Source organism: Myzus persicae, unplaced genomic scaffold (assembly GCF_001856785.1).
Source record: "Myzus persicae strain clone G006 unplaced genomic scaffold, MPER_G0061.0, whole genome shotgun sequence".
Taxonomy (NCBI): Eukaryota; Metazoa; Arthropoda; class Insecta; order Hemiptera; family Aphididae; genus Myzus; species Myzus persicae.
The window spans coordinates 321,153-341,359 of record NW_019101002.1 but is presented as its reverse complement, the minus strand read 5'-3'; the positions used below and the strand labels follow the sequence as shown (position 1 = coordinate 341,359).

Here is a 20,207-nt window from a genome sequence, read left to right as displayed (position 1 = left end):
TACTTATAGTATAGTTATATACATAATAAATAATCATATGCTTATACTTGTGGAGACCGTCCATTTATTATAATATCAATGGAATGTCTGATCATCGGTGCCCACTTGCAACAGCAATGATCAATTCAGATTTTGTAAACAACGTTAAGTGTTTGGTCTTTAAAATATATTGCAATATACCTTCTATAATAATAAAAAACAACCAATCAAATGTTCGCTATTTAAATTTTTACAGAGTAGGTATCTATGTGTTCTTATTATTCTTAGTACTAAATTAAACGAATCGTGGACATTTGACCCCCGTTAAGTTTTTAACAATCAGACATTTGACCCTTCAAAATAAATTCATCAGATTGTCTTATATTTGAATAATTGTTATGATTACTAATATTACATTAATAACTGTAATGTTTGAAGATAAGAAAATCTTAACCTTTCAATAACTACAAGTACACAACGAGTGAGTTTTTTCGATAAAAAAAAAAGATTTACTTTTTAGTCAGAATATTGGGAAATTATATAAACAGAGGAGAATATTAATAATCAAAGCATTTTAGAAAATAAAATATATTGCGTAATATAATAATTACAATTTTATGAATTTCTTTCCATAGTATTCAAATAGGTTACATAATTCATATAATATTCATTTAATTTATGACACTTATAGTGTGACACTATATGTATACTTAAGGGCTAATACCTAAGTATTGATAAGTATATATTATTTATCATTTAGTTGACATATTATATTTTTAATTTATATTTTGAAAGATTAATATTAATTATTTTTAACTTGTATTTTGTAAGTAGTAACTTTTATGTTCAAGGTGTCAACATTGTGTTAAGTCTTGACTTCATTTAAAAAAAAAGACATATCAAGTTTGCGTACTTGACATAGCTAAATTGAAGTCTGTTTGTATACAACCATTAATTTATTAAATATTTTTACAATTTATTCTTGCAATTAAGCAATCAATAGCATTACGCAATGTTATATAATTACTTAGTACAGTAAACCATAAGCCTCAAATTATTTTATTTTAATTAATACAAACAAAAACCAGGGAATTCTCTCCGTTGTATAATAGGCTTTGGGTGTAGGTATCTCCTCGTCATTTATCTAAAATATTATGGTGGTAAGTATTATGTTAAACGCTACTCACTTCATTAACAAGAAGGGGAAATAAAAAAGGAGAGAGAATTACCTCATGAAGGACACCTGGGGTGGAGTTGAAAACGTTGGATAAAGTACCACCATGTAGAACCCGTCGATTTAGTAACCCGTAAGATTATGTTACATAAGGAAGAAATTTAAAAAGGATTGGTTCATCAATTCTAGCTGTTGATAGTATCTTCGTGTGGATTGCATGGTCAACGTGATCGCTTAAATGTAGGTGGTTTTTATACACAACATACATTTTTGTTTTGGAATGATCAACGAAAAATATTCATCAAAATTCAAAGCAATAAAAAATTTGATTATAACATTAAAAGTGACTGTAGAACACTTGGGTCAATACTATTATGCTCACCAGATAAAATAAAATCATTCTAATAAAAGGTTGTAAAGGTGTAACTAGAAAGTATTGACTCTCATATTTAGCTATACGAGAGGTATTGACAATATGTCGACGTTTTTCAACTTAAGATGGGTTACCAGACTTTAAAATAGGCCTCAAGAACTAATTTTGAATAAGAAACGGAAAATACCAATAGAATTTTCTTAAAACAAACTAGAAATAATAGTAAACAAATTAAATAGGTCTTTTAGAAAGAGAAGGAAGTTCATTATATACCTACATAAAAAAATTAGCGTTAGAACTAAGAAGCGGTAGAAGATTTTTTTGAAAGTAATCGATTAATCGTAAACCAAAAATAGTAGGAGGATTCAATATGTTTGAAAGATTAATTTACATTTGCCGAAACCTCAGAACTTGGCATTTCATACTACTCACTATCGGTCTAAAACCTGTCTGTCAATGGTTTGTTTTTACTGATGAATTAACAGAAGAAAAGAGAGCTGCATGCAAGATCTTTCTTGAGTTGAATTAGGTATGTAGTACCGATGGCAACGCTAACGCTTGGATAAGAATTTATAACTGGCTCGATAATCATCAAGATTAAAAGATGTTTTTATATCGATATTACCTATATATTAGATAGTAATAATAAAATATACTAGTAATGAATACATTTAAATTCATTATCAAAAGACTTCATAATTTTCCTATATTTAGGGAAGTTTTGTCAATTGATTCCTTCAAATTCGCATTCTACTTAATTATATGATATACTGTATTTTGTTTTATAAATACAACACTATATGTATAATAACACTGTCGAGATATACAGGTATGAATTATAGGAATGGACCAAGATCTTACTTGGAATCTCCAAACGTATAAGTTATAGGTACAATATTCGTACATTATATCGTATTAATTCGAATCATAACTAATAAAATAAGCTCTAAATCAGCATCGTAGTCCTTAAATGTTTATGAAATATCGTCATTATTCCTACAAAGAACTCGTGAATAACATAGATAACCGATATACGTACATTCGACGACTGGTGAGTAATCTTCGTAAAACTGTTGACACCTTTCGTCAGTCCGAATCCCGGAGGTATTATGAAAGGTTCGTTTTCAAAATGTCATTAAAATGTGATGGCAATACGGCATATCACATATTACTTTATAATATATTTTTACTCGCAGGCGGCAACCAGAAAATGATTTGATGATAAGTGTCGGCGGTGAGACGGCTGAGCGTTATCGAAGAATGATAAATGAGAGTGAATGATTCAGTTAAACATTTTATACATTTTTAACAGCAGTGATTTTTGTCAGTTTGACGGATTTCTTTAACTTAAGATGTTTATAAAAAAAATGTGACTGTACTTTTGAGATTTATCAACTGCTGTAAATAGATGTATAAAATCATAATAGAATTATATTTTCAAGATTTAGAAAAAAAATGTTATCAACGTAACAAAAAAATAAAACTTTTAGCCCAAATCGTATATAAATATCTTAAGAAAAATTCTGAAAAAAGCTACGATATTATGAACATTTCATAATTTCAAGTAACTTTAGTTATTTCTCTTTAATTACAACTAATTTTACCATACTCTCTACTCAAAGTACCAATTAGATCCAGACTGCCAGAAACCACCCTTAAATTCTTCAACATTGAAATTTTTCCAAAAAATCCAAAATGTAATAGAAGGAAGAAAAATTTAAAACAATCATACCATTGTAAAACCTATTAATTTATCACTCAGCTCAGAATCTATGTGATCGACTGTATTAAAATAGTTACACTATTGACTATTGAGAACCACCTCCTACTTTTCGTCTGCAGTTGCTCTAATATTATATTATATCGCTGCGATTGGGCGATCGATAAAATAACATTTGATGTCCATCGCAGCTAAAGTACCTACCTATAATACACAATATATTTTACACTATATGTATAATTACAGTTTACGTGGTAATAAATATATATATTATACGTCATACTTTTAAGTTATAATAACACGTAGGTACCCAGCCACCTAGGTACGTCCATGATATTCTATTATTATTTATTAATTATTATTACCTACTTAACGGCTTGCACGCGGATAAATACAGTGACCAGCAGCAACCTGCCGCGGGCCCATAGCATTATAGGTACGCAAATTATTAAAATAAAATACATCGAGGAGGTTACTATTATAATATGCAATCGAGGAGAGGCGGTCGTTGGTGCGCGCGAATGTCGCCGTGGACCGGCCGCAGAGCTGTTGCAGCTGAGCGCGTGCCGCGCGCGCGGCTGGTGGGAGAAATTTAGCTCTCTTCCCTTCGGCCCTACTGTATATATTACATTTTTTTTTTCATCTTGGCGGCAGTTTTCAAGAATTTAGTAGTGTTCCGCCGCCACCTACAATAATTATCTTTTTCTTTCGGTTTTGTCGATCCTGACGAACGGTCGTGCAAATAACATTCGCCGTCTGTTGAAGCTGTGCCGCACATTATTCCGAAACCAGTTCGTCAACTATACGTGCTCGCTTTACAATTCCATTAACAACAATAACAACAACAACATCAACAACATCAACAGCAACAACAATAACAACAGCATCAGTATCATCAACAACGACACTGCAAACACCGACGGCTGATATAGCACAGTATATTGCACGTACATCTGCGTGATTCTGAATGACATAATATCCACGCCGGCGGAGGTGACTAGCAAGGAGACAAAATAGACATATAGAGGCAGTCGAAATTTATAACGACTTGACGTGACTTTACAATATTATTGTTATAAAGCCGGGCCGCGAAGACGCATCACGGACAGGCGAGACGGCAAAATGTTGTACGATCCGCCGAAGACGACCTTGTACGTTTGCACCATACTCCTTCTGCACACGGCCGGTACGTAATAACAATAATAATAATAATAATATGATATTATTATACATTACATATATTATACGACACAATAACAATATTTCGTACGACGCATTCCGCGATATTATTATTATATTATGTGTATGTGCTGCTACATAATAATATGATATGTATGATAAAAATATTAAATAACGCGATTATAAATTACAATGGGTACCTGGTAACATAATACACACAATTAATATTACACGCAATAAAAAGTTTGGAAATACGATATTAGTATATATATTTATCATGTTATTATCGCGAGACACATAGGTTACAGACGCTCGATGTTCCGAGCATTAAATTTGAAATGTAGGTACGTGCCTGTATTTATTACCTACCTATATAATGTTATAATAATACGAGTGTTGGACGTCACACCCGTGTGATTCTGTGCCGTATTTCAATATTCTTTTAGGCCCTCTGATGAGCCCTGATCGCCCATGACCAAAGCAAAATCTCCACAATATTTGCTGTTGTATTTTAAATTCACCTAAATGGTACTTTTCCGACACTGAGGAAAACTATAGAAAACAATCAATGCGGTAGTAATTATCGAGTAAAATGCTTTCACGAAAACCGCATTGTACTTTATTCTATAAAATCACTGAAAATAAAAAATAAAAATGTATTTGTTTTGTTTTTGATTTTCGATTTTTAACCATCGATAACTGTGAATTACGATTTTTGTATTAAAATTAAAATTACTAAAATACAAATGAAAACAAATATCCAGAGATAATACATATTTTTGGTCAACCCTCTTATACACACGTCACCCAGTTTCACAACATGTCACAGTCTTGGACGTTTTGCATTTTTACCTCTATACCATTCACTACCAGTATTAGTAATCACTAATCAATGACTATACCGATTACCGTGTTTACACCTATATAATATATTATAGACATACTGGTATTATCACTATTATAAAATCGTATTCGAGTGTTAGGTACTGTTAATTTTTTTTAAATATAATTATTTCTTTCGAGAACCGGTTTTTGCGCCGTTTCGGTTTTTTCTATTAGCCGGCAAAAAATTTCATTTATAATATTATAATATATATACCACCTTCGTCCCATATAATGTTTTATGTATATATTATGTATAGGTATGTCATAATGTGTGAACTATTAACGAGTGTATGTATCAATAATAATGCTCTCCTATAGTGCCGGTCCGGTATTTTTTAATTCTAATTACTAATTTATAATATAATGTGATGCAAAGTGCCTGCAAATTCGCATCATATATTATTATACAATAACAATATTTATATGACTGCGACGACTATTGGGGGACAAATGTTACGCTTAACAAATAATGCGCGTTGACATTCAGCGTGTCCCACCGATGCACTAATATACATAATAGAATTTAAAAATAAAATAATGATATGCTTTATTAGGGATGATATATGTATTATACACTGTGTAAACTCTTCGGCAACACGTGTGTGTCAAAATTGTCCATACGATTGTATTGATTTACATTGCCAAGATGAACAAATTGTAGAAAAAAAACAAATTAAAAAAAAAAAACATTAATGTTTGTACTTGCATATTATTATTATTATTATTATTATTATTATTACTATTATTATAGTATATATAATACGCTATTTCTATAAAATATGCTGCATGAGTGGGGATGATACATACAGCACATGTACTCATTCTTATTGGATACACACCAGTAATAGTATAATTTATCATAGTTACTACATTAATATAATATCATAATAATCGATAGTAAAACGTACAGTTAAACGATTAACAACAACAGTATAATATACATACAGGATGATTATTTTAGTGGAGAACACTTTTGATTTTAAGAATTATTTTAACATTATTGAAAATATTTTTCTAAAACAACATTTTTGAAAAAAATATCAATTTTTACGTTGTTAACCTAATGTTTATGACGGGATTATACTTTTTAATTTCATATTTAATATTTTTCTGAAAACATTGATACATTAAAATAAAATATTAAACTACTTTTTTATGAGTTGTAAAATAATATTGTTAAAATGTAAATTTAAATTATAATCAATATCATGTTTAGTGTTAACAACGAAAAAAAACGAAAAAACATAAAAATGATAACAATAAAAAATAGTGAAAATATATTTTTTTCCAAAAATGTTGTATTATATGTATTTCAAATTATGTAAAAAAAATATTTTAAAAAATATTAATACATTTCAGGATTGTGAGTGTTCACTGCCAAAAGAATCACCCAGTATATTATATTAAAGTATATCTTTGATGGTCGGTCAAAAATTGACTGACCTTTTTTGACCGTTCGTTTTTCAACCGTTCGTTTATCTTTCTTTTTGTATTAATATACTTAATTTATAAATTAAATATGTACAATATAATTAATCTTTTTTTACTACACAATTGTGTTTTAAATAATACTCAAAAAATTATTTTTCAAGTTCTAACAGCTCATGATTATATGCAATTAAATTTTAAAATAATACACTATCAAATAAAAACATACTCTAAATCAATATTCAATTGTATACATTCAATAGGTACCTAACCTTACCTAACCTAAACTATATACATTTACTTTTATAATTATATTGTATGCAATTTAACTATTTATTTCACCTAGGTATACCTATAAATAAATAATTTTCGTAATATAAAGCAATTTGAAGCTGTACCTAAACGGCTAAACCTATACTTCTATTACAATTTAGATTCCCAAGAAAGCTAAAAACAATAAAATATGTGCCTAATGGTTCACAATATAATGATTTTTGTTTTCTTATTTGTACTTACGCACTTATATGATGGAATAGTGCCAAAAGTTTGAAAAATATTAGGTGGATTCGTCACATTTTTTAGTACATATTTTTGAAATGAGATACACTTTAACTAGCATCGTAATTCTTCAAAGCATTTTAAAATGGTATTTATAAAATAGACATTGAATATTAAATATTTAGTTTTTAACTGTCAAATGTTTGCTGAAACTAAAGTAGAACCTCGTTTATCTGAACTAATTGGGACTGCACCTAGTTCTGTTAGAAATATTGGGAATTTTTTTAATACCTACTACAAAATATGTACCTATAGTACCTACATTATTACATAATATATATATATTTAATATGATCAAAAACAAGTATCGCAGAAAAATTTACATAATATAAGATATTGATATTTATAATTTATTATAATTACTATATTAATATTGAATTATTATATACATTATTTTAATAAATCTATGATTACATGTACAAACGCTACACCGCTTGTTGACGTTCAGATACTTAAATTGCACTTGATGTTTATTAATAGAGGGTTCAAGAGTATAACAGAGGTTCGGATAATGGAGGTTCTATCGTATATAAGTTTGAACAAACACCTTTTCAAATGTTACTTTTATAAATATTCATTATTCTGGTCGTTGATCATTCCAATCTTTTGCTTGTATGATTGTGATGATTTGATTGTGTATTATATATATTATACAAAATAGTAAATATATATTCTTAATCAAAAATATATACAATTTTGAAATTCCTATAGCTTTAGGTATCTAATATAAGTAAATATTAGGTAATAATAGGTACATTATTATAGTTTCTGGTAGTAAAATTTATTAATACACAAATAAAAATATTAAAAACATTGTGTATCACTAGGTATCTTTAATATTAGTTTTCAAGTGGTAAACTTTGATGTACTATTGTACTGAATAATCTAATAGCTGTAGTTAATGATTTAGAGTTCGTAGTTTTGTAGGGTTAAAGAGTATAATATTTATGAAATTAATTACCTATAAATTAAATAATAATAGTATTAATAGTATGTAGTTATACAGTGTTATTTTTTTGTTCAGACTTCATTGTTATATTTAATGTATCATTCGTCATTTTGTTTTAAATTGTATTCCCCCTCTTTTATAAAGCATTATATAATATTATTTTTCTTTTTGGTTTTTAATTTTAATCGGTAACACATATAGATTGCATGCAATATCCAACATAATTAAACTTATCTTAAACAAATAAACTAATTTATATCAAATTAAATACCAAATATAATCACGATCTTATTAGTTTTTTAAGTTCAATTACCTTATGTAATATCAAAAATTTATTTGGCTAAATATCGTTGTCCCAGGAATTATTTAATCGTTTAAATTTTAAGATAAATATCAATTTATTAATTTGTACATAGGTATGCAATATAATGAAAAAAAAATTGTACTACATGCTTTGGTTTTTTTATTTTTACAGGATAACACATTTTTTTTTTTACTTTGCAGCATTAACTACGAATGTGTTTAGCTTAATATATTAACAAAAAAAAGAAAAAAGGCATAGGTATTGTTAGTGTTACATGTGGATGTGGTTTGGGTACATTTATATACATACTTATGACAATTTAAAAAGCATTTCTACAGTCATAAACATGTACGAGTATATAATTTTAAGTATTCATTAATCGGATAGGTCCAATGGTCCATGCATAAAATATAATTATTATTATTTCATTAGATTGAATTTATTTGAATGAAAAAATCTTATTATTTTATTAAGTCGGGTAAGAAAGGGGATTTTAATATTTCAGATCAAATATGCAGGTTATTCAGTTCCTGTATAGGTTGTGATATAATACCACAATTTCTGGCAATTTCTGCTAGCGATTTTCTAAAATAAATTATATAGGCACATCGCACATACTACCTACTAATATTAGACGTATTATATACAATTATTATTGTTTATCATACCCAAAGATTTAAGATAACTATAGTGTAACATTTTATACTTTTAGTGTTTCTAAATTACATTTCACATTTTTACTCTTGAAGTCTCCGGTTTCACAGATTATACAGGCTGATTCACCAAGCGTACTCACCCCTTTTTTCTTCAATAATTCAGTCATTAAAATTCTGGGTCTTGGAATTTTTAACTTTTCTTAAAGACCATATTTCAAATTATTGAGATTTTTATGCTACTGGTTTGTATTATGGAGAAACAAACTTCGGTTTTAAAATGATAATTCCCTTTTTATACAGCAAATTATTTAGCAGATAATTTTTCCGAAAAATTTTACGTATAAAACTCAATATTTGACAGAGTATTTTTTGAAATTTTAAACTTTGTGTAAGTACTAAGAATAATAGGTCCTTGATAATGGCTTAGAAAATATGGGAATTCTGACTACATGCTAATTTTAAAACCAGTAATGTATACAAATCTATCAGTATTTATAATTTATAAAAATGGTCTAATAGTACAATAAATACTAGATCTGATGTTATATCTATTTTATATTTTTTCAACACATTTTTCAAGGACTATTATCCTTATTTTAAACATTTTATTAACTGAAAATCTATTTCTTCAAATTTCGAATTAGGGAAGTAGGTACGTCAGCATTAAAAAAAATTATTCGCTAAAAAATGTACATTAAAAAGAAGGTTCTTATTTGAAAAACAAAGAGTAATAAGGTAATTCAAAAAATCTCAAGAATTTGAGTTCACAGTCTTTCTGTATATGTAAAAATCCCAAAAATTGTTTCACTCATAATCTAAAATATACTTTTGGGTTTCGTTTTTAAATAGGTAGTACTATAAGAGCTTAATATAATGATTTTATAGTTTATAGGTATTTATAATTTGACTGCTCTTTTAAAATTAATAATTCATATAGAATTATATAAATTAATAAAAATAAAAATGCATAGCCTAATTAATCATTACTTACTTATTTTTGTTTTCAACTATAACAATTTCGGCTTTTAGAAACGTACAAATATTTTATTGTGCTTCAATTAAGTGAAAGTCGAGAATATTATGATTTAATATGAAAGGTAGTGTTTTTGTACTGTATTTGTCATTAGGTACTCATTATCTTTTGGAGCAGTAAAATGTAAAAATACTTTAATATTTAACTTTGAGAATGGTGTCTGGTAGCGATAATTGAATATTGGATGAAAGAAAACACGGCTCTCTTACAAAATCAATTTTTTAATAAACAATAGTTTATACAATTAAGTATTTTGATCAATCAAATATTGTTTACGTTATCGCAAGTTCACCTACATCTTTAATAATAAATTGTTTTTATGCGATATGGATAATTAATAATAATTGACGAATTGATAAAAACAATTATATTATTTTCAGGATAATTTTATACACTTGTAAAAGTCGTCTTCTTATCATTTTAGCAATACCTAGTATTTATTAGAATCAATAAACTCTATGTATATTAGTTTTATTCCTACAAAAATTATTATTATACGCAGCTAATTAGACTTTAAAATGTTGTAGGTACAAGGTTCATCAGGATTTTTCTTGCATGAATCTAAAAATCTTAAAAATACAATTGCACAACTGTTATTTTCATAAACATTTCAATTTAAAATATTGACAGAATCAGATATAAAAAATTATAAATTCTGGTTATTTTGCTGTAATTTAAAAAACATTTTTGTAGGGACTTATAACTTCAATTTTAGGTACCTACTGTGAAATGCGAATACCTATTAATTTTCATTATACACAATCCATTCTTCAAAACAATTAGATTAATTTTAAGCTATTTAAACCACGAATCTATCAGCTTACTTTATTACTTTAATAGAAAAACAAATGACTAATATTAATATCATATAATATATTATAATAAATCATCCTTAGAAATATATATGCTCAGCGTCAGACCACGGTCTCCAATCAGAATCTTTTTTCATTGTATACCTACAACAATTTATATCATTGAATTAAAATTTAACACATTTATTACAGTAACCAACTAAATGATGACTCAAAGGTTTTTTTGATAGAAACACTGAGAAGAATAACTGTTTAATTTCTATCCCACGTACTTTTTGGCCTGTCTGCTTTGCATAATTTTAAGGGCTTTCGCTATTCCAGGCTTAAAAGGTGGACAGTAGGTATAATGGAAGGCGAGTTTGAATTTACATAACTAAGACTTTTATTGTTTGTGCTTAAAGTACTGAATATTTCTATGCTATTACAATAGTCAACAATTTGCTTTCGTCATTATAGAAACTACATGTTCACTTTTATGTAACAATTAAAAATTGTAAGAATTCTTGCAATTCTCAAAAACTTCTTAAAATAACATTTTTTTTACATTATTTATACTAGCTATACACATTTATAAAATTGTCAAGGGCTAGTTGGGCACGGGCGCACAGCTGATACACATGTTAAGTGTGATGTAGGTTGAGAAAATCTCTGGTGCACAAACAATTGATGATTATAACTTGTAGTGGTCGTATAAGTAAAGCGCATTCATATGATATAGTACGTTCTAAATTTCCCCTTCTAAATTAAAAACCCTGCGTACACCACAATAAGGTAGTGTACGACTGATTTTAGAGAATAAAGTGCATAATAAAGTCGCAGCTTCGAAACAGTATAAATGGTCGATATTCAACAACAGTTGTCAATTGATTAGTGTTCCAGTAGGTATCACTGAAGTTAAGTACGTTGTGATAGCGATTTTAGACTTGTTCTGTCAAACGTACTAATGGATCTAATGAAGCGATAAGTACTCTAAAAACAGATTAGAATTTGTCGTCAAGACTACTTGAAATAGACTTTCCTATATTTTTATATTATTTCACAAATTCTTAAAAACGTTGCATTAAAAAAGGGCAATGAAGAATACTTCTAAAATCCTATGCCACGCTTGTGTTCGACAAAGACAGATAATCACTAAATTGAATCCCTTTAACGCAATAACAATGCAAGGATAAATATCAGAAAAATCATTTTTTTTGTCAAAAACAAGTATTTGCTGCATAGTTTTCGGCTTTTCATAAACTAATTTGGGGGTCCTAATGTCATATGATCGGTGCGGGCCATGCCCTGACCACTTTTTATTGCGTGTGGCCATCGTATTAATGAACCCGTTATGTTAGGCTGGGTACACGTCACACACTAAAGCCGTGCAGCGTAATGTTGTCACAAATGTTGCACAACGATATGTCGATATCGCCCTTTAAAAACGCATTGAAAATACCCAAAGGTGCATCTTCATTCTTCACTGGATTTGACTTTGCAATTTTTGGACACGTAATAAAATGTTCAATGATGGATGATATATATATATAGTACAATTGTATAATACAATTTAATACTATATACGTTTATTTATTAGTTCATTTGATACAATGGGAAGACGAAGTCTGTGTTCTTTTGTTTTTGTACCGATTCGCTCTATAAATCTACTTTTTGGGACAAAGGTAGTGAATTTTTGCGTAGTAGAGTAAAATACACAAAATATCCACTAAACCATAGCTTCTAAATGAAAACTACATGATATAACCTAACTCCTAAGCGAAACAAATTAACCAAAAAATATATTATATGTATAAAAATATTTTTTTTTTTCATAAGGGAAATTAAAGATGTGGTAATGTAATTTGATTGGGAAATATATTATGTCGGCCAAGTGCCGAATCTGGCGGCGGCTGTGACGAGTTTATGTGTGTTGCGGGTTGCCTATATATTGTCAGTTTTGGAGGTTCTTGGGAAGAGTGTGTACTGCGTATTGATATATATACGGATATGTATATACTATATACGGAGAAGCATTTGCTTTAACATGTAAAATTTAAGGGGGAGGAGATCCAGAACTGAAAAATTTTTTTTAAAAAATACATTTGAAACAGCTTTTTTAAAAAAAAAACAGTTTTATACCAACCCTGCTATAAATAGACATACTTTGTTGGAAACATTGATGGACCAGCTAAAAAACTGGTAAAGGGTAAAAAATAATTAAAAACCATATAAAATATCTATTACTTGTTATATAATGATAACACAATACATACATAATAATTTTGAATAAGTTTTATTAATTAAAAACTAATGGTCTATCAAATTTTTCAAATCAAAAGTTATGCCAAAGAAAACTAAAGTTAGACTTTACATAGTGATAGTGAGAGCTATATTAACATATGAATGCGAAGCATGGACGGGCGGACGGCTTCAAGTCAATATATAAATATATATATATAATATAAAAGAAGATATAGTATAACAGATAACAGAACGAAGACTTACTACTTTTGAAAATAAGATATGGTGGATGATATGTGGACCCAAATTAGATATAAATACTGGTAAGTGTAGGAGAAAGTTTAACCAAGAACTGATAGAGGAAACAGTAATGATTCCAATTAAATATTACATAAGAGGTAGCAGAGTCCAGTGGTTTGGTTACATTATGCGTGAAAATGACGATAACATAAACAAAGAAGTTATGTCTTGGAAACCAACAGGGAAAAAACCACGAGGGCAAGATGAATGGACGTGGTCGAGGAAGATTTAAAAGGGATAGACTTAGGGACTTAATGATTGGAGAAACATAATCCATAATCAGGAGAAGTGGGGGTGAAGTTGGGATGGCGGCAAAAACTCTCGTAGAGTAGATCTAGCCAGAAGAAGAAGAAGGAGCAAAAGAATTAAAAATTAAGTCTCCGAAAATTCCACTTAAAAAATTATTAAAATATATTGATTAAAATTAAAAAATATAGACCTTTATAAATTATAATTAGTAGGTACTTTGAATATTTGATTACATAAACATTTTTAAAAAATAGCCAAAAAGCTAGTTATTTTTTAGTTTTGTTCTTTGGTAAGATTTTGATTTTTGAATTAATAAAAATTATTTGTATATACTACTATTAGGTACAAGTTTAAATGTTTGTTTTCCACGTGCGTGTGCATCAGCCTATCTCTGCTAAAGGTTTTTCCACAATTTTTACATTCAAATATACACTTGTGCGTTGTGCGTTTTAACGTGCACTTTTAACGAATTTTTTCTAGTAAAAGTTTTATATTTCGCATACGTATCTGTGGATGTCTGATATTGCCCTTCCAGAAAAAAAAAATATTAAAGTTTAAGGTATTAGGTATTACACTTCTTTAGGACGGCCATGCTAATCTCATATACCACCGTACATTTGTCGACTCGGATTTTTCGCCGAGATGAATTCGGACCTGCCTACCTACTCGTAATTATTTTTTGCCTATCGCCGAGCTCCATTAGAAACGTATTCAGTTGAATATCTCTGCTAAAATTCGAGTTAAACCGTTTCTACTCGCTGATCCCGTGCTCTTTGTTGCCCATTAAAAATACCAACTCTATAATGCGAGCAGTATCTTATGCCTACCTACTGCAGTAGATTGCGGACCCCGCTTGACGAGTACTTTATATAAATAATATGTTTTATTTTTATAGCGGACACGCCGATGAGCGACTATAAGTGCAACTCAGCCCCCTCGGTAGGCAATATGCGAAAATTGTATGCATGCTTATACCTGATCTCCCCGATAAACCACTGCATCAGGCAACCAATAAACAAAAAAAAAAAATACCAATTTCTGCTAAATATATTTATATTTCTCCTATAACCAATAGCAACCGTATATAAACAAATATTTCTTTCGTAAATCTCAAAATCCCTGTTTGAGCAACTCCCTAGATCGGACCTATCGGGTCCAATTGTGAATATAAATCATCCAGGCCGTCATCCAAACGTATACCAAAAAATTCATTCAAATCGGTCCAGCCGTTTATAGGGGGAGTTCAGTGACATTCACACGTACAATAAAATTATATGTATAAAGATAAAGATAGGTATAAAATATTGTTATTATATTGTTTAACCGATTTATAATTCCGAATTCGTATAAATCATGTGTAATAAAACCCTTAAATAAATCCCACCTTTGTATGTAATTCGACGTGTGCATACCATGTTTTTTATCAATAATTATATTATATTTATATATTATACAAAACTAGGTGCGTGTACTGTCCATATGTACACTGTTTGAATATTGTTTTAATCTGACTATTATTATTGCATATAATTAACAAAAGTAATTGTAGAAATGCGTTAATGGCTGAATAGTGAATAACATATTGTATTATTGTTTGAAATCGTGCTAACACTACAAAACTGGAACTGCATGGACAGTGGAGACGTAAATATTTTGGTAGATTATGCATTTATGCGTTAGCAAGGCAGATATAAATATAATATAATATGCGGGCACGGCCACAGAATATTCTGTGGTAAGGCGTCCTGTAAGTTATCAAAAAAATAAAAACGTTATGACATACCTACATACATTTATTCTGTGTGTATAGTTTATAAGACTTAGGTAAGGCTTCTGTGAATACTGTCTCCGCAAGTCTGTCTCGCGCAAAACAATGTTCGTATAAAAATTACGCGTGGCGTGAGTGTGTGGAATCCGAGACGAAACAAGGGCCCGTTTCACACGGACGCGTATCAAACGCGAAGTCACATATCGTACGCGAGCGTTTTTAGATTACATTGGTTAAGTTCATACGCGCCATACCTGCGAAAAGGGAAACGCACCATCGCGCATCGTCGGAAATGTATGAATTTAACCAATGTAAATGAAAACGCACGAGTACGATGATACGTCATACGTCGCGTATGATACGCGTCCATGTGAAACGGGGCTGAGGTACGACGTTTGGTCTCCTGGTATTTTAAATTTTTAAATCACAATTTTTTTTTTTTACTTAAAAATTTAACAACTATGGTACCAACAATACCTGTTACTTATATATTTAACTTAACAATGTATTAACATTATTGTTAACCATAGATTATAATGTATTGATTAATATAAGTAGGTACCTCTACCTATATAAATATCAGTTGGTATATCACTACCTATATGATATATCAATATGGTATAATATGTGTTGTGACTTGTGAATACAATATTTCATTTTTTGTTCGAATATTATTACAATTTACTAACAAGAGTACAAGGCACATATTAATGCTATTGAGATGTTGAAAGTACGTCATTTTTTGATCATTTAGACCATAAGCAGAAGAAAAAAATATACTTCCTGTAGCCTAATTTTAATTTGTTTGCTTCATGTGCGTTTTGTAGGAAATTAATTTTTTTCTGTTAATAACGTTAAATTAAGTGAACTGTGAAAAAAGAAGAATTGATACCTACTGGCCACTATGCTTAATTAAACAATACAAAAAATCGAATTAATATTCTACATAACCTAGAAAAGAGATAAAGAAACCAATTGAAATATGTTTTCAAAATTAAAATCGGGCTTTTCGTACTGGGTGAATTATTTTCCCGCTTTTTGGGACTTTCGTGGCACATGGGAGTTGAATATTTTTGATATCAAAATATACCTAGTGATTAACGACTGCGTGATTGAATGTTACAAATTTCCATAAATTTTAGTCAGTTTTTAATAACATAAAACGTCGGTAAACTCACGAGTAATAAGTAATGATGGTCAGTCACTATACACAGTACACGTAGCATTTATAATTGATATAGAATATTGCCTAAATCCGATCCCTTAAAAACGGTTCACTTTTAACAGCCTTAAATTTTTATTTTTATCAAAATGTAATTTAAACTAAGCCAAAAAAAGATTATATGTGCACTAGTTGCACGTGCCCCCCCTGGATACTGCACTGTTGACTACAATTTAATTGTTATCAGTCAAATTAAATTTTCAAATAATAAAAGCAAACTATGGCAGTATTACTGAATAATGTATAGCAACTACACTCGGGGGCCTTAGTCCTATCAAATAGCAGGGACAAATCGTCACTTTACTAAGTGTGCGGGGTCCTCCCTAGTCCATAAATATATTGCACTATAATGCTTAAATTTATAAGCTAATTAAATTTATTTTATACTATGAAGTAATTAAACAATGTGTTATCATTATTATTTATGTGTATAAATTCCCGATTTCATAAATATTATTGTTTTTATTATTATTCTATTCTCAATAATTTTATGTCAAGTTAAAATTTAAAAACAACATTTTTTTTGTTTTAGGGGTAATCATTTGTACAACAATTATACCAGACACTAACCCTACACCTCCTCTAGAATTTCCATCAGACGGATTACATGTAAGAATCTTACAAGCAGCTGAACCTTATAATTTAACTAGGCCACCAATGTTTTATTTTGGAAACGATGAAACAATAACGGATGGACCAATTAACAATCTTCAAGAAGCAATCGAAAAGCAACTTAAGGACGGAGAATCAAAACCGTCTTCACAACCTATCAATGTCATCGCTAAGATATCAGAAAATTATACTGAAAATTATATTGAAAATAAATATTACAACAATCACATTGATAACTGGACATCGATTACATTAAGTTTACTTGTACTTACAGTTATAGCAGTCATGGTGCTAGCATGTTCTGCATTATGTTTGAAAAAAGTGCAAAAGTGAGTATTTTATTTTGTTAAATGCATAAAAATATATTTTAGGGAGAACGTTTATTTTTCTAAATAAACATACGAGTATATGAACAGTAATTAGATTAAAAGTATACATAGGATTATTGTACCTATTTAGATGTAAATGGATGTAATTAGCTTAACTCTTTAATTACACGCCCATACATTTTAACCATACATTTCTACTACATAGATTAATTAATAAATAAAATAATTTAAAGGTTGAATTATACTTTTCTGTAACTATTCAATTTTGAATATAGGGCTTTAATAAAAAAAAACCAAAAACATAGATTTACAGCTGAATAATAATTGGCAGCAAATATATGAATGAATAAGAATTCAGAAAATATCAAATTATTAGATAAATAAATATTAAACATATAATACCTTTGTTATAATAATATTTTGAAACCATAGTTTAACTTCATCATTTTAACATCAAATAACTTGTCATTTTTGTGATTGAAAAAAGAAATAAATAGAGACATACCTACTTCATTTTTACATTGACAATATATTTTTTTTTTCTAATAAATAAGATAATAAGAATTAATAATAAGCTTCAACCATTATTTTTCAGCTTGAAGATATCAAAACGAGAGCTGCTGATAGAAGATTGTGATGATTCTGTAATGAAAGATTTGATACACATTCATCGTGTATAAATTATTTACCGCAAATAAAGAAATATATATCAATAAATGCAAATATGTATTCTATTTAACTGAATGAAAACAAAAGACTAAACTAGAACAATTAACAAACATTTATATAAATGTATCCAGTGATTTCATACTAGTGATAATGATTTATTTTTTCTTAATTATCAATGGTCCAACATTGTCCTTTTGTTCAATATTGTATTTATTATGAGCACCATCACATAAGGGAAATTTAGAGCTTCTCCAACAACGACAGAATGCTGTACTTTCACCCAACTCTTCAATGTCATAACCGTCAACCACTTTTGGAGATTCTTTTTTAATGCAAGGGTTAACAGGCTACATAAATAAAAAAAAAACAACAACAATATAAATATTTATAATAGAATAATTTAATTTAGTACTTACATGTCTTGGTTTGACAACTCTATATGAAAGGTAACATACACCACCAATTGTAGCATAAAACGGAATTAATTTTAATATATCTTTACCTGTAAAATACAAGTTCAGGTAAATTTACATAAATATATTCCATCTGTTAAGAGTACCTAATAATTAAGAGCCCTGAACAGTTAAATTATGTAATTTTAAAGGTAGATTCATTCTTATTAATTTTGTAAATCGTAAGTAGTTGGTTATCATGAACATAATATTATAGTAAAATAATTAGGTACCTATGTAAATATAAATTCATATTAAGCTTTTGGCTTGAGATGTGGGAATAAGAACTTGGGAATCGATGAAAGTATCATATAGAATTACAAAACATTTCTTAAAAAATATAATCTTGTCAAAAAACACAATAAAATAAGCAAATGGCTTTATTAGATGTAATAATAATTTATATGTTTAAATATAATTAGTTTGCAATATATTGAGTAGATGGGTACCAATCTAGATATTTCTTTATATAGATGTATAAAAGATAATTTTATAATTATTCTCTAATCCAAATAAGTTAGGAAAAACTGTTTCGCATTGGAACAGTAGCGCCACTGTGATTGGCAAGCAGTCAGCAGCGCACCAATAACAGCCAACGAGACTGCACATGAGCGAACTGCAACGCGTTTCTGTTGTGAGTTTTTCTAAACTCATATGGAATAGAATATAACCTAATTGATTTTATTTAAGATAGCTAATATTAAGTATGAATAATAAGTTTGTTTCATTGAGAATAACACAATTTATTATAAATACTATCATGAATTAGTATCGGAGATTTTATGAATATTTACAAGCAATATCTACAAAAACAAATCATACATAGATATTTAATTGATATATAAATTACTTACCACCTAATTTGAAAATACCAAGAAATGAATTTGGCAATGGTAAATTGGCTAGATAGTTGGCTAAATGAACTTTCACTAAGTTGCTACTGAATTCCATTTTATTAAAATGACGCACTTATGTTTGGTTTAAAAATTAAAAGTACCTAACAAAAAAGTTATAAAAATTAATGCAAGGTTAAGTGTAAAAGCATTTGAAGATTGATTTTTATTTTTAAAACAATAAACGTTCTAGCTCGTAATTACCTAATAGTTACTGCACAGTTGTATACTGTACGGTACGTCAGTAGTCAGTACTAGAGCACACTTAAGAAATTAATTTACCTTCCAAGTTCCAATTTTTTGAGTCCTGAATGTTGAATGAGCTGATAATAAAAAAAAAAAAAATCTAATATCTTAATTTTTAATGGTTATGAAATATATTTTTGCTTCAGTGTGACAATATGCACATTTATTTTCGTGTTTACATAACTGATAACAATTTG

The 20,207-nt window shown here is 28.8% G+C and overlaps 2 protein-coding genes across 5 annotated transcripts; one reads left to right on the top strand and one right to left on the bottom strand.

The window, feature by feature from the left end:
• Positions 1-3,872: 3,872 nt before the first annotated feature.
• Positions 3,873-18,473, top strand: LOC111027213. The gene is made up of 3 exons (XM_022305478.1): positions 3,873-4,432; positions 17,342-17,750; positions 18,346-18,473. The coding sequence occupies exons 1-3, from the start codon at positions 4,369-4,371 to the stop codon at positions 18,428-18,430; spliced, it is 558 nt and encodes a 185-aa protein (XP_022161170.1). The 5' UTR covers positions 3,873-4,368; the 3' UTR covers positions 18,431-18,473.
• Positions 18,458-20,138, bottom strand: LOC111027214 (CDGSH iron-sulfur domain-containing protein 2 homolog A). 4 transcript variants are annotated; one of them, XM_022305481.1, is made up of 4 exons: positions 20,047-20,138; positions 19,726-19,868; positions 18,836-18,921; positions 18,458-18,766 (listed from the first exon to the last, which is right to left on the bottom strand). In XM_022305481.1, exons 2-4 carry the CDS (start codon positions 19,820-19,822, stop codon positions 18,575-18,577), a joined length of 375 nt encoding a protein of 124 aa, XP_022161173.1. In that variant the 5' UTR covers positions 19,823-19,868; positions 20,047-20,138; the 3' UTR covers positions 18,458-18,574. The 4 variants fall into 4 exon arrangements, with proteins under 4 accessions (XP_022161173.1, XP_022161171.1, XP_022161174.1 ...); XM_022305479.1 differs by having other exon boundaries at positions 19,969-20,102; XM_022305482.1 differs by having other exon boundaries at positions 20,051-20,068.
• Positions 20,139-20,207: the final 69 nt, after the last annotated feature.

Excerpts from the sequence above, each read along its gene's own strand:
- LOC111027214 (XM_022305481.1), bottom strand. The coding sequence starts at position 19,822 with ATGGAATTCAGTAGCAACTTAGTGAAAGTTCATTTAGCCAACTATCTA. Across the intron at positions 18,922-19,725 it reads TGGTATTTTCAAATTAGGTG|GTAAAGATATATTAAAATTA; the intron begins GTAAGTAATTTA and ends TGTATTTTACAG. Across the intron at positions 18,767-18,835 it reads GAGTTGTCAAACCAAGACAT|CCTGTTAACCCTTGCATTAA; the intron begins GTAAGTACTAAA and ends TTATTTATGTAG.
- LOC111027213 (XM_022305478.1), top strand. The coding sequence starts at position 4,369 with ATGTTGTACGATCCGCCGAAGACGACCTTGTACGTTTGCACCATACTC. Across the intron at positions 4,433-17,341 it reads ACTCCTTCTGCACACGGCCG|GGGTAATCATTTGTACAACA; the intron begins GTACGTAATAAC and ends TTTTTGTTTTAG. Across the intron at positions 17,751-18,345 it reads TGTTTGAAAAAAGTGCAAAA|CTTGAAGATATCAAAACGAG; the intron begins GTGAGTATTTTA and ends ATTATTTTTCAG.